Raw genomic sequence first — 14211 nt, 5'->3', positions numbered from 1 at the left:
AGTATTTTTAATGCATTTTAATATTGTGAAAATATTTTTATTTAAATTAAATAATAGAATGGTGGGACCCTTGAGCTTGTCCTTAGCTAAGAGCACGGATATGGGTGTTGTGCTCTTAGCTAAGGACAAGGAGTAAAAGTGGGTCCGGGCCCACTTCCGTGCTCTTAGCTAAGAGCACGGATGTGGATGCTCTAAGCGAGTCATAATGTCATATTCCTTTTGGGATGCCCCTATAAGTGAGCAAAAAATTATCTCTCTTGCTTTATTCTCTCTTTGCTTCTTTTCTTTTCTCTCTCTCATACTTTCTTCTTTCCATTTTAACTCGTTAAATATCAATTCTTTAAATCTCTTGCTCAAACGAAATAACTTTACTTATCTTGGGATGGAGGGAGTATCAGAAGAAGTAATTAGAACGTGCAACGATAAAAAGTTCATCCTAAATAAAAAAACAGTTCATTATGTACATAAATTACGGTAAACGAAATATAGAACGCACAGTTCATAACGTAGGAAAATTACTACACACAACTGATAATTGTTAACCTACAGATGGATGGACGTCGTCTTCTTGAGATGATTCTGAATCTGAATTAGACAACAAGCCTATCAAATGTATAAACTTCAATGCCGACTTCTCCAATCAGATTTCGGCTTCGGTTTCCCGTTCGCCAATCTGAATCAGATCGGTGGATATCGTCGTCTCCGTCTTGGTATCTCCAATTAAATTGTATATATAATGATAATGTCATATTAGGTGGGTTGTATGCCAAGAAAAATTATATTCTGGCTGTGGATATCAAATTGAGTATAGTCTATTACCAAATCTCGATTCTATAAAATACTTACATTGAAAAATAAGAATAATTAAGGAAATAGATACTATAATTCCCTCCAAAATCAATTACTATAATCCTAAAATGATTGCATTAAAAAAAAATCCAAAAACGAAATCACACATCTAAACCAATATCGACGAAGAATGTCGGTTAGCAACTGTGAAACTTTTTACGAAGACGTACCAACGGTACCTAGATTTCGATCTTCCCTTCCGAATTTTGTTTTGCATGTTAATTTATTCGTGTTTTTTCTGCCATTAGTTGGGTGAAGTGAAGCGTGAAATTTCCAGTATTGTGGGGCTGCGGGAGATCAAAAAGCAGCTGGAATCAATTCTGCAGAAAATAATTGATGCGGAGAAGAACGCTGCCGACGGATTTAGGGTTGTACCTCCAAAGCCCTTTCACATGGTGTTCGTCGGCAGAAATGGAACAGGTACGCCTCCACAATTGCAATCAATCGTGGTTTATGTGCATTTTCGTAGCTGTTATGTGCAATGGGGAAAAATTGCGTGTGATTATGCAGTAATTGGGGGTAATTAGTGGATGATCGCCTTTGATGGAAATTTTGGATTTGAGATGGAATAAGGAGATTTTATTTTTATTTAGTCCATTTATTTTAGCTGTGAATGTTATCCATGACTATAGATTTCATATCCTTTTAGGCAGCTACTTTCTTTGATTAGATTGGATGTTGAATTTTGTCTATCTGCCATTAAAAATTAGATAGCCAGTGTTGCATAGCTGTTAAGGAAGAGTGGTGTGTGCTCTCCATTGCAAATGGAATACAATGAAGTCTTTCTTCTATGTAACTACTAATTTTGAAAACTTGTGGTGTGTATAACTGGAAATATTACTCTCATTATAATATGTGAGATGTGAGATTTCACAATGCTCTGTATATTGTATACACCTACTGAATTTGTCAATGTTTCATGTCTGTTTCATATACCTGTTAAGGTAAGGCTCGAGAAAATTTATCTGGAAAAAGAATAGTGGGAATACAATGAAGTCTTTCTTCTATGCAGCTAATTTTGTAAATGTGTGGTGTGTATAGGTGGAAAATCCACAATGCTCTATATATTCATGTTTGTTTCTAGCTGTTCATTGCTATCTGCAACCTTCATAACAGGCAAGTCCACAGTAGCTCGAATAATTGGTAAACTATTTTATTTGGCCGGAGTTTTGTCTTCATACACTGTGACTGAAATGCGAGGACATCAAAAGGTTTGTTTAGCATAATACAGAATTTCTTAGAATCACACCACACAACAAAGTGTTGTTGACATGACCAGATGAGAGATGCAAATGGCGGCTTGCTGCTTGTGAAGATAGACGAGGAAGATCCCATTAGTTCGGATACAATGGAGGAGCTCATAGCTGCGATAGACAAGGGAAAGTCATTAATCGTGTTAGCCGGGAATCACAGGGCCTTGAACCAATACATGAAGTGCAACCTCAATTTGTACAGAAGGCTCTCAACAAGGCTACAGTTCGACGACCTGACTTGCGAAGATCTTGCCATGATTCTTGAGAAGAAGGCGAGCATTAAAGGGGAGAGCGATATGTTATGTGGTTTTGAGCTGGACAGTTCTTGCAGCACGGACAGTATTGCTCGGATGATTGCTGAGCTTACGCCTCACAATCTACGAAGCTTGCTGAATGCACATTTGCTGGATCAGATGCTAATTGAGGCAAAGAAAGTGGCTAGGCCTGGTGAGAATACCATCTCACTGAAGAACCTAGAAATGGGTATACAGAATGGGGCAGAAATCTTCAAGCATTTGTTAAATTTGTGATTTTACAGAAAATAGGGAAATTTATGATTATGAAGAAATTGATAATAGTTTATGTTGCCATATAGTACTCCAGTTCATAGTCAGTAGTTATTAATTATTTCGGCATTAGTTAATGCCAGTTCTTGATTTGCTAATGCAGTTTGTCACAACTATTTCTTCAGGTTCATGTGCATCATGTCATATGATGATATAACTAATTACATAATTAAAGAATACCTTACAGTTAATTACATGGGTTCTAGTTGATGTGGCATACTACAAGAATTTAAGCATAAAAAATCTTAGTGTTACGCTCTAGGGATCATTTGGTTGTCATCTTTACTCCTAACTTTTTTTATTGACAAATAACTTCGGACTATTCTAGTAACTACTCTCTTGTTTGACTATTTTTCGATATCTTGGTCTATCTTCAGGATGCTTGTATTACATCATATCTCATAATTATACATCTGGTCTTCACCCCTATGACTGATTTTAATTATAAACAAACTTCTTTTTGACATATCCTAAGCATGTTACTATTATCTTGTCTAACAAACCAAAAGTTATTATAATGGTCAAAATTACACATGTTATTAATCTAGGAAGATCGTTTTTCTGATATCATAAAAAATTGATTTACGTTTAAAGTAATCAACGTGACAAAAGAGTTAATTAATACGCATTAAAAGAATAATAAAACATAGAATTGATGCATATACATTATACATAAATGAAAGATAATTATAATTCAAGATGACATAAATGAAAGATAATTAATAATTCAAGATGAAAAGAATACCATGAATCTTGTTCTAAATGGAAGTGTGGTCTCATTGAACTCTCATACGGAGTATAACTGTACATCAATGATTAATCTGAATACAAAGACCGATTTAAATATTTATTCAACATCATTTCTCATAATTTATTGAGGCTTTTAAAGTCTATATGTGTTCATTATATAAATTATTAACTAACTAGTAACTACTCCTATCACTAATTATTTTTAACCTCAAAGCGAGACGCCGGTGACTATAAAATTGATAGTATGTGAAGACAATTTAAACCTCAAATAAATGTCTAATTTTCCATATTTGTGTAAGAGAATAAGAGGGACGATTTTGTTATCGAAGTCTTGAAATATCAATGTACGTTTTAAGAATTAGGTTCAATTCACAACAATGCTGAAATTGGATTTTGCTTTGTAATTAATCCCAAACAATATGGTGCTACATATATACTTGTGATCAATAATAGAGTAGTTTGCATTCATTAATTTTGATTGTGTATTACGTGACATACGACCCATGACCAAGATTGCATAATTCAAAATTTTATTTTAGTACCCAAATTTTGGAATTCATAGCTTGTAGGCTCATGAACCAAACACTAGACCATACATACTCCAAACTTTTACTACTATAAGATTTTAAATTTTAGATTAAGAAAAGAAATTTGTAAAATCTAATATCGTGAACAATGTCGTCGCCTATACTAGAAGATAGAGACAGTGCGACGATCGTTGCTGACAATGAATAATTAACGAACAAAAAACATAGTAAATGACCCTTCTATGTGCGCGTCCTGATATCACCACCTCAGTTGCATTCACCCGTCTCCTGACTCTCCTAGTCCCCCATTTTATTATTATACTAATATTATTTCTCTAATCATAACATATGAACAAATGATATTGAAATCCTGTCTCATTACAGTAGACCTATATTTAAGGGAACATAGGTGTATCTTACGAAAGAGATTTTATTTGATATTTGCAAAGTGATTATAATTGGAAAGAAGACCAAAATTGGAATACTAATAATTTATGCGTAACGTTGGAATAATAATCCAACTAAGAATGTAGAGAAATCGACGTCCCTTATTAATTACGTGCATAGAAAAAGAAAGATTTCCGAATTATTTCCAAAAATCGAAATTAAGGCATTAAACGACGTCACCTCATCCCTCTCACCTCCACTCCCACCGCTGCGCAGCAGGAGCCCACACGACGCCGTTTTGCGTCGCTTTCCATCTTCACCATGTGTTAAAGCAGCTTCTGCAGTCTCAGGAATCCTTTTCTCTCTCTCTATCTCTCTCTAGGAAAGGAAAATCCGAAGCGATACAGCTCCGGTGATGTCTACGCCGCCGCCGCCGGTGGCAATTGAGGCTCCGACGTCGTCGCCGCCTCCGCCAGGTCCTCCTACCCCGGCGGAGCTGCTACTTCCACCGCCGCCTTCGGGGAATATCACTCCGCCGGCGACGATTGCGCCTCCGCCGGCGATTACGCCGCCTACGGCAGCGTCAAACAACCGCGCGACGCTGGTGGCGCTGGGAGTGGGGATAGGGATTGGCGGATCGATCGTGCTGGTTTGTGTTGGTATTTTTGTGATTTGGTACAGGAGGAGGAGGAGGAAGCGTTTTGGAGAGGAAGGATTTGGTTATGGTCGTTCGCAGAAGCAGGGGCTCAATCCCAAAGGTTGATGAATTTTTTTTTACTTTAAGCATTTTATTGATTTTTTATTGCTTGCTCTTGCGTATGGTGTGGTGTGGAATAATTTTAGTAATGGCGAAGTCGTTGGGGAGATGGAGACTCTTTGTTGGTTGGTTGACTTAGTGAAGACAAAAGAGACTACAGTTGTCTGCAAATTGACATATGATTTGGGGATTTTAGAATAAATTAGTTTCATGATTATTCTTTTGCTGATGAGATTAGGTTTAAAATTATTATTTTAGATTCTGGTGCTGGAATTTTCATGTAATCCAAGCCAAAGTGATTTTTTTTAATCGTCTGGCGTTTTCTGTGTGTGAATAGCCCCAACTGGATGTCGACATTCTTCAGTGGATGAATTTATCTTCAACGTTAATGACATAATGATTGCTACATAGTGAATCTTGCTACCCTTGGCTCTTCACTTAGAAATTCTTGCTGATTGGAACCGTCATCGAGTTTGAAGAACATGTGGTCTAAGGATGGAATTTGGTGATGGAAAAGAAATTTTCTTAATTATGGGTTGTGTTGCTTATGTTAAAGATTATTCATACTACAAGCATTAAGGATCGCAGCAATCTTAAGAGGTTTTTTGAGAGTAACATGATTTTTTATTGACTGTTCGACACCCTTTTTGTCGCTATGACCATGTCTCTGTTTGTATTTTTTTCCAAGCATACCTTATGAGATTGTCTTCTCTGCTTTTACAGATGATCCTTATCGTGGTCCACCGTACAACATGCCGCCTACTCCACCATCTAACCTCAACGTCTTTGAACTTCCAAAGCCTACTCCCCCACGGGTTGTTTCATCAAATTCTCACCAATCTATAGATGTATCCACTACTCCACCCTTTTTTAGTAGCAGCCTGAACTCCATAGAGGATATTCCACAAACAACCCTTCCTACGTGTTTGGATTCCACAAAAACTACCTTCACTTATGAAGAACTTGCACTTGCAACAGATAATTTTTCTGACTCCAACCTCCTTGGTCAAGGTGGTTTTGGATATGTTCATAAGGGAGTGCTTCATGATGGCAGAGACGTTGCAATCAAGCAGCTAAAGATGGGGAGTGGTCAAGGGGAGCGTGAATTTCAGGCAGAGGTTGAGATTATAAGTCGTGTTCATCACAGCCATCTAGTATCACTACTTGGGCACTGCATTTCAGGGGCTCGAAGATTGCTTGTGTATGAATATGTCGCTAATCAAACTCTGGAGTTCCACTTACATGGTATGTGATGGATTTCACTTGACTATTTTTGCAGTAGGTTTGCCATATACACAGCTTTACTTTTGCCTAAATACTTGATACTACTACTTTAAATTTTCATCAGCAGTCTTTTTCACTTGCAACATTTAACTCTGTTTCCCAACCTTAGGGGCTAAAAGTGTTGATGTAATTGTCATGCTCCATCTCATTTTTTTATTACTGTATAATCTGAGATGTGTATGATGCAGGGAAGGTGTGCAAACATCCTATAAACTGGGCTACTAGGATGAAAGTTGCCCTGGGCTCGGCAAAAGGATTGGCATATTTGCACGAGGACTGTATGTCTTACCTGCTCCTACTTATGAACATTATCTCTACTCTATTTCATAAAGGACTTAATCACATTAATGTTGATGATATTAACAGGTCATCCTAAGATCATACACCGTGATATCAAGTCATCTAACATTCTTCTTGATGAAAATTTTGAGGCGAAGGTGAGTTTATATGTTCTAGGAGTTATTATTGGCCATTTGGCCTTGCAACTGTACTTTTTCTGAGTACTTGATCTTGACCATATTTTGACTCGGTATTCCTATAGAATATTCTCTATGGTGGGCAGTAATGGAGAGAAAAAAACAGAAAAAGTGAACAGAATGGAAAGATAATTAGTCCCTGGAATCTATACTCCATCAGAGAGCAGAAAGTCAAACATTGCGCTCGAATCGTGGCCAAAACAGAAACCCAAAATACTTGAATTCGTACATCTAATATTTGACTGCGATTGGAGATACAAAGGCTCCAATGTTAGGGGGAAACGGTCTTCTTGGATTGATGGAGACTATTATAAGTCTCAGATATTAAAAAGCAGGAAATGGTTAGGTGCATTAGTAGTAAGTACTCCATATGGATGTAAAAAAGACATCTAGTCACTGTGTCATAGGTGTTACTGTTATAGTTTGATTAAAAAGAGCATGTCAAGATCATGGAGAGCATGAAAAGGAGGAAAGAGGATAGCTTTAGTTAGAAAGAGCTTTGTTCATACAGTTGATTAATTATATTCAATAATTTCTTCCTAAACCATAGGAGAATATGTTGTCTACGATAATCGGTTAGACAGAAAAGTAGTAAAGAATCTTGCAGTCATTTTTTTTCTTCTAATTGCTTATTTCTCAATTTTTAATAATTCACCTATTTGACCCTGTTCTCTGAAAGAAAGATGATTGCTGGTCTGCTGCTAATATTTGTACGTAAATCCTCTTTTTTAAGTGAAATTCAAAATTTTATTTTAATTGAAGTCATCATTGAAATCCAGGTAGCAGATTTCGGCCTGGCTAGGTTCTATTCAGATACTGATACTCACGTCTCCACTCGGGTAATGGGAACTTTTGGGTAAGCTTCTAGAGACTCTTTCTACTTCTCACTCATGGTTGTGACGCCTAAACTGCTAAACTTTGAAAGGAAATATAGACTAAAGCTTTCATCTCAAAATATCACAAGTCATTTTGTATAATCTTATTTGACGACACAATATATTTCATTGATGTATACCTCATTATTTGCAGTTATTTAGCTCCGGAATATGCTCTTACTGGAAAGCTGACAGAGAAGTCAGATGTCTTTTCATTTGGCGTTGTCCTTTTGGAGCTGATTACTGGTCGCAGGCCAATCGATAGATCACAGAACTACCTTGATGACAACATCATTGATTGGGTGAGCATTTCTTCGATCTTGTCCTTGTACTTACTGAATGAGGATCCACGTGTATTTGCGTTAATTCTAGTGGAGTTATGTTGAGCTTTGTAACAAGCTATATGCTTGAGTATACATGTCAATTTTAAGAGACACACATATAAGATAAAAGCTTGTTGACAATTAATTCCTGGAAATTTCAACTTTATAAAAGCTCGTTGAAGAAAGCTAGCCATGAGTTAATAGGATTTCTGCAATAATCAATCCATGCTTTCCGACTACCATTATTTTCTTGCTTGTGTCCATGCTTTCTGCTCATCATCCCCTCCTTTTAGTTAGGTGGCTCTGCACGTGCTTCAGACGTATAACTTGTTTAAATCAATACAGGCAAGGCCTTTGCTTTCGCAAGCTCTGGAAAATAACAACTTTGATTGCGTGGCTGATCCGAGGTTGCAGAAAGATTATGACTCTGTAGAGATGGCTCGGATGGTTGCTTGTGCTTCTGTCTGTGTTCGTCATTTGGCTCGACGCAGGCCAAAGATGAGTCAGGTACGTCTATATATGCTTGCCTAGAACAACCCAACAAGCTCCTAGTCCCTACTCTGCATTTAAAATGTCGACTTCAACGAAGGTGGTCCCAACTTTAAAACTTTGCACTCTCGAATCTTGATGCAGATAATACTGGCTTTGGAAGGAAAGCTGCCTCTAGACGACCTGACCGAGCCCATTCAATCAAGGCAGAACATTTTAAACAATGATTCTCACGATAGCTCAGACTACGACTCCTTATACGACACCACACAGTACAAAGAGGATCTGATAAAGTTCAGGAAGATGGCACTAGAAAGTGCGGAACACACTGTAAGTGAGTACAGCGGCCCGACTAGTGAGTTTGGCCTCCGGCCCTCCGGCTCAAGCAGCGAAGTTCTAAGAAACATACAAGTGACATAGTCTGCATTTTATTTTTGTTTATTTTTTATTTTTTGCTGAAGATGTTACTTGAGAATACAGGAGAAAAAGCTGTGTAAATTATTTCTGATGTGAATTATTTGTAGGTTAGTTGGATATTTGTGTCTGCAGCATATATTCTCACTATGCTGGTGCTATTTATAACTAGCATTCTGTTAATCAACTCATGGCCTGTGCTTATGTTCTTTCTTGTATACTAATTAAATTCTAATTGAGATTAATAAAATTTAATCATGATTATAAATTTGCAAGAAGTATTTTCGAAATATTTATTTAAAGAAAACGTTATTGGAGTATATGGTATCATCTATAAACAAAAATTACACACGAAAAAAAATGCTTTCCCCATTTTCATAAATAATTGGATTCATAATTGCATTGGATTCTTAAACTTATTATTTTACTTTTTTTGGTGTTAACAAACTTACAGCAATAAAGATTGAATAAATGAAAGATTTAAGTTGGTGGATTGGGTCCATGAGTTTGGACGGATTTGTACGAAATTGAGACAAAAAAACGTTTTATCTTTATGAGTTTGTGTGACACAATAATTAAAAGGACATATTTTGATTTTACACAATGTCAAATTCCATCGACTATTCATGTGTCACTTAAAGCATCTAATGTACTCCTTATCCATGGAAATAAGCTAAATTTCAATTTCATCGTCTCATATAAATAATTCATATATATTTATAGAATTTTTTCTCCTTTTTTACTTTATTGTTTATCTCACCATCCACTACATTATTTCAATCAATTTTTTATATTCTCCCTTATTTTAACAATTTCACATTAAAACTTGTGATATCTCCCATTAGTCTCATTTTTTATGGGAAAAAGGGAGTATTATTTTTCCAATTTCTTAATCTTATTTTAATTAAAATATTCACAAAATTCAAATTAATAATTAACATTTTGAGTATAACATAATTATTTTTTTTACAGAACCAAAAATAATAAAATTACAAATAGTACAAAACAAAAAGCTATTTTCCTTACCATAAAAGGATTGAAAATTATATTGTCCCCAAATTAAAAGAACTTTTTAAACATAAATTAATACCCATATTTGATGGGAGAAAAAATTGGACTCACGTTATTTTCAATCACTAATCTAAGTTAGAGTCGTACATAAGTTATGATGATTTGTAGTACTAGTACAATAATTAATCACATCAATATAATATGGAGACACCAATAAAAAAAGACTTTATTATCTTCCATTCCGATATGACAATTCGAATAGACAACCAAATTACCCTTCATTATCTTTATCAGAAAACTCCTTATCTCAATCAGTGTGAGAAACTTCCATTAAATAGCATTGAATTGAAAAGACATCCACTATTTTATACTCCTATATTACTTAATTTAATTAAGTACTTCCTCCTCCGTCCCAGATTAAGAGTCATTTTTTGCCATAAAAGTCCATCTCAGTTTAAGAGTCATTTTTAGAATTTTCCATATTTGACAATACAATTTTACCCTATTCTTCATCAAAATTACATAAAAATGACATTATCTACATTAAATAAATCAAAACAAAAAGTAAAAGTCAAAAGGGACCCACCTTCAACCAACTTCAACATCTCACTTCATTTATTACACATTGTACACTTTATTTATTACACACTCCATCATCTCACTTCATTTATTACACATTGTATCATCTCACTTTATTTATTATACACTTCATCATCTCATTTCATTTATTACACACTTCAACTCTTTCTTAAAATCCGAGCCATAACAATAAGTGACTCCAAATGTGGGACGGATGGAGTAATAATAAATGAGATAGTCGAGAATAAAGATTAAAGAAAACTTATGTACTCCATTAAAAATGAGGAAATTTTAATTTTGTATAATTATTTTAGAGCCAAAAGAAGGGAATAGTAATAAAAAGGCTGATTTATTAACAGATTTTTCGTCGGCAAAGGTAGGACACAAATCAAACTTTGAAATTTGACCATTTATATTTGTTTTAAAATATTTTGAAACAAACAAACACATAAATTTATATTTTCTGCAAAATATTGCTCACCTATCTTATAGTACTAAGTACTACTAGGACAACCACAAATACCAAAGCATAGCGACCATTTTAATTTATTACTATTTTGTAGGTAGAGACCATTTTATTAAAGAAGTGAGTACCATTTTTTAATTTTTCTTTCATAATATTATGATAAGAATAGATAAAATATTATTCCAAATTTGTTTTTATCTTGACTTTCGGGTTGGAACTATATTACTCCATACTGGAAATAAGTTAGGCGAGTTTCCAACAAAAGAAGAAAAATAATTCAATATTATTGTTTTTGTTTTGTTTATTTTCAAGAATTAATCAAATAAAATTAGGCGGAGCTTATTATTACGAACATGAAAGAGATACACTATGTCGTTTTCAGTACTGTTCTCTATTTTGTTGTTTTTATATGGAACTATCGCTGCATACCGATGGAGTATAATAAGTATTTCACCTTTCCACAAAATAAATATGGTCTCATTTGCCATTTTAGAATATCTAAAAAAATAGTAGGACTCCGTAATTTTATTTTGAAAATGGAAATTTCTCTCTTTTCCATTTTTTTTCTAATCTCTCATCTCTCTTAATATAACAATTTCTTATTAAAATATATATCGTTATGTGCACGGATGGAATACTAATAAGTCTATCTTTCAGGATTGTATTAAGATGATAACTAATTTAATATAATAACCTTAGTTACTATAAATTCAGCGTATTAAAAATATCAATACAATAATATGAGTATATCAATTATATTAATATTTAAATAATATCAACACAAAAATATTATTCATATACGCATATCACTGTTTAATATATCAGTAGTATTTTTATTACACTGAAAGTTAGGAATTACTAAGCATCAAAAGTTATGAAACTTTTAAAAAGTTGGATTTTTCTCATGAATTTTAAAATTGACAAATAATATCACGAATTTTATCCTAAGTTTATTATTTCTCACCAATGAAAAAAATTCCCACTATATTGAATAACAATTTTGGAGGGTGTGTTACAAGAAAAACTATCCTCAAAGATTGAAAAACTTGAAACTCTCGAAGTTATTGTCTAGATATTACGAAAATAAATCCGTATCATGATATTATTTGCTGGAATTTTCGAGATCACGCAGTTTCAAGACCGACGGTGGATGAATCCTCCGACGTCTTGTCGCGAATAGAGGCCTTGGCACTTTGGGATGCGGAGGCAGGTGTCGAATTGAAGAGAGTTATGGCTTTAGTTGGTGGAGCCCGCACGCTTACGTGGACGGATAGCGATTGGACGGAATTATGTCAAAGAAGAGGGGCAATTTGGGAAATGTTGACGTGGCTATAGCGTATAGGAGAGGGCAAACATAAACCATGTATCATGCAGTTTACGTTAATGTCGACGTAATTACATTAAACTATTTTAATACTCTACACACTTTAATTTAAATTCATTATTAAACTAATATTCCAATGGTCTAGTAATAGGTATTTAACATTTTTAAGCATGAATTTTATAAATATGATGAATGTCAATTGAACAAATTAATGATAAATTATAAGTGAAATAAATTAATGAAATATAAAACGTACTTATAACTTATTGGCAGACTAATCAAATTATAAAATAAGAACTTTATTGGCATTCGGATGCGGCATGTAAAAGTAGGATCTATATTTAATTAAATTTTTTTCTTTTTTTTCTTATTTCTTAAAGCTTGCATCTAAGTCAAATCGAGATATTATATTGCAAATGAAGACTCTATTTAATTATATAAGTCAGCAATTTGGTTTATTTCTTTTATGGATTAGCACATTTTAAAAGGTAGACAGCTGATATTGACACTGCATACAATATACTCCTACAATAATTGATTTTGTTTGGATTGAAGATTAGTTAAATTGATTATTCAAGTGAATAGTGTTCCGATTTAATTGTCGAACTCAACTTATATGGATTAGAATATATTAAGTACACGTGTCAAACTTACAAAGGCCAAATTAGTACTAGTACTAGCTTTGGTGTTATTATCACATTACTCGCTCCGTCTCCGATTAAAAGTCACAATTTTCCATTTTAATCTGTCCCCAATTAAGAGTTACACTTTATTTTTACCATAAATAGTATGTAGGTCTCACATTCCACTAACTCAATTCACTCATAATTTATATAAAACCAATATAAAAAAATGGATCTCACATTCCACTGACTTTTTCAACCAACTTTTCTTTACATTTCTTAAAACTCGTGCCCGGTCAAAGTATGACTCTTAATCGAGGACGGAGGGAGTATATAATTGAACAGACTCGTTACATATAATATGTTAGTTGGGGGGCAGTAGGGACACACTAGGTTTATTTGTTATTGATTACTCCATATATTCATAAGCAAATAGAAGTCTCCTTCGGTACAAATTTATAAAAATATAAAGAAACATAAATAGAAAAAGATAGTGAATTATGATTCTCACTTTTTTATATACTTCTACTTTTATAAATGTGTGAAATAGTTAGCTGAATGTGAGACCTATTTACCATTTATAGTAAAAATAAATTTAGACTATTATTGATGGACATGCCAAAATAGAAAAACCAGACTTCTAAGCAGACAAATGGAGTAGTACTATTGATAAAAATTTTAATACAAAACTAATAAAGCAAGTGAAATATAAAGAAAAATGGTTGATATATTTTTAGCGAAAAATTAACTAGATTGAATTCATTAGAGAAAGAAACTTATCATAAATAGATAAAATATTAATTTTTTAATTACTGCATAATAGTTTAGGTGTTTCATTTATTCGTCAGTTGTTTTATTTATTCGTCAGTTGTTTTATAATCGGCTTTTGCCCCTTTCTATTACCCAAAAAATATTCATACATATGGTTAGCATTATCAATTTGTCATGATACATTTATCAAATAAATAATACTTTAGAACAATATACACTTTTTTTTAAAAAATGAAAATGACTAGACGAATAGAAACTTTGTGAGAGAAGATAGCAGTACTGCAGTGGTACGCGTTGCGTGTAATGGAGCTGAAATAGAAGAATAGATGCAATTAAATTGGGACGAAAACATGTGCCCTATTATAGCCTTGTGGGTCAAATGACATTTAAATGTTTTGGAATTATTTCTCAACTGGACTATTAAATTTATTGAATTATTTGGTTGAAAGTTGAGTGCTCTATCAATCAAACATAATCCACTAAAAAA

The 14211-nt window shown here is 33.9% G+C and overlaps 2 protein-coding genes and 1 long non-coding RNA gene across 3 annotated transcripts; 2 read left to right on the top strand and 1 right to left on the bottom strand.

Moving 5' to 3' along the window:
- The first annotated feature begins 945 nt into the window (after window positions 1-945).
- LOC125205045 (stage V sporulation protein K-like) lies at window positions 946-2781 on the top strand. The gene is made up of 4 exons (XM_048103844.1): window positions 946-1024; window positions 1098-1269; window positions 1966-2060; window positions 2129-2781. Exons 1-4 carry the CDS (start codon window positions 980-982, stop codon window positions 2630-2632), a joined length of 816 nt encoding a protein of 271 aa, XP_047959801.1. The 5' UTR covers window positions 946-979; the 3' UTR covers window positions 2633-2781.
- Window positions 1978-4707, bottom strand: LOC125205046. The gene is made up of 3 exons (XR_007173697.1): window positions 4587-4707; window positions 3414-3489; window positions 1978-2575 (listed from the first exon to the last, which is right to left on the bottom strand). It is a non-coding gene; the product is annotated as an uncharacterized LOC125205046 (long non-coding RNA).
- On the top strand, window positions 4478-9137 carry LOC125205044 (proline-rich receptor-like protein kinase PERK15). The gene is made up of 8 exons (XM_048103843.1): window positions 4478-5090; window positions 5813-6334; window positions 6562-6651; window positions 6740-6810; window positions 7629-7705; window positions 7879-8026; window positions 8393-8554; window positions 8681-9137. Exons 1-8 carry the CDS (start codon window positions 4748-4750, stop codon window positions 8954-8956), a joined length of 1689 nt encoding a protein of 562 aa, XP_047959800.1. The 5' UTR covers window positions 4478-4747; the 3' UTR covers window positions 8957-9137.
- Window positions 9138-14211: the final 5074 nt, after the last annotated feature.

Source organism: Salvia hispanica, chromosome 2 (assembly GCF_023119035.1).
Source record: "Salvia hispanica cultivar TCC Black 2014 chromosome 2, UniMelb_Shisp_WGS_1.0, whole genome shotgun sequence".
Lineage (NCBI taxonomy): Eukaryota > Viridiplantae > Streptophyta > Magnoliopsida > Lamiales > Lamiaceae > Salvia > Salvia hispanica.
Note: the sequence above shows the minus strand (reverse complement) of the source record. Positions and strands in the feature narration are given on the sequence as shown.

Excerpts from the sequence above, each read along its gene's own strand:
- LOC125205045 (XM_048103844.1), top strand. The coding sequence starts at position 980 with ATGTCGGTTAGCAACTGTGAAACTTTTTACGAAGACGTACCAACG. Across the intron at positions 1,270-1,965 it reads CGTCGGCAGAAATGGAACAG|GCAAGTCCACAGTAGCTCGA; the intron begins GTACGCCTCCAC and ends CCTTCATAACAG. Across the intron at positions 2,061-2,128 it reads AAATGCGAGGACATCAAAAG|ATGAGAGATGCAAATGGCGG; the intron begins GTTTGTTTAGCA and ends TGACATGACCAG.
- LOC125205044 (XM_048103843.1), top strand. The coding sequence starts at position 4,748 with ATGTCTACGCCGCCGCCGCCGGTGGCAATTGAGGCTCCGACGTCGTCG. Across the intron at positions 6,335-6,561 it reads TCTGGAGTTCCACTTACATG|GGAAGGTGTGCAAACATCCT; the intron begins GTATGTGATGGA and ends TGTATGATGCAG. Across the intron at positions 8,555-8,680 it reads GCAGGCCAAAGATGAGTCAG|ATAATACTGGCTTTGGAAGG; the intron begins GTACGTCTATAT and ends ATCTTGATGCAG.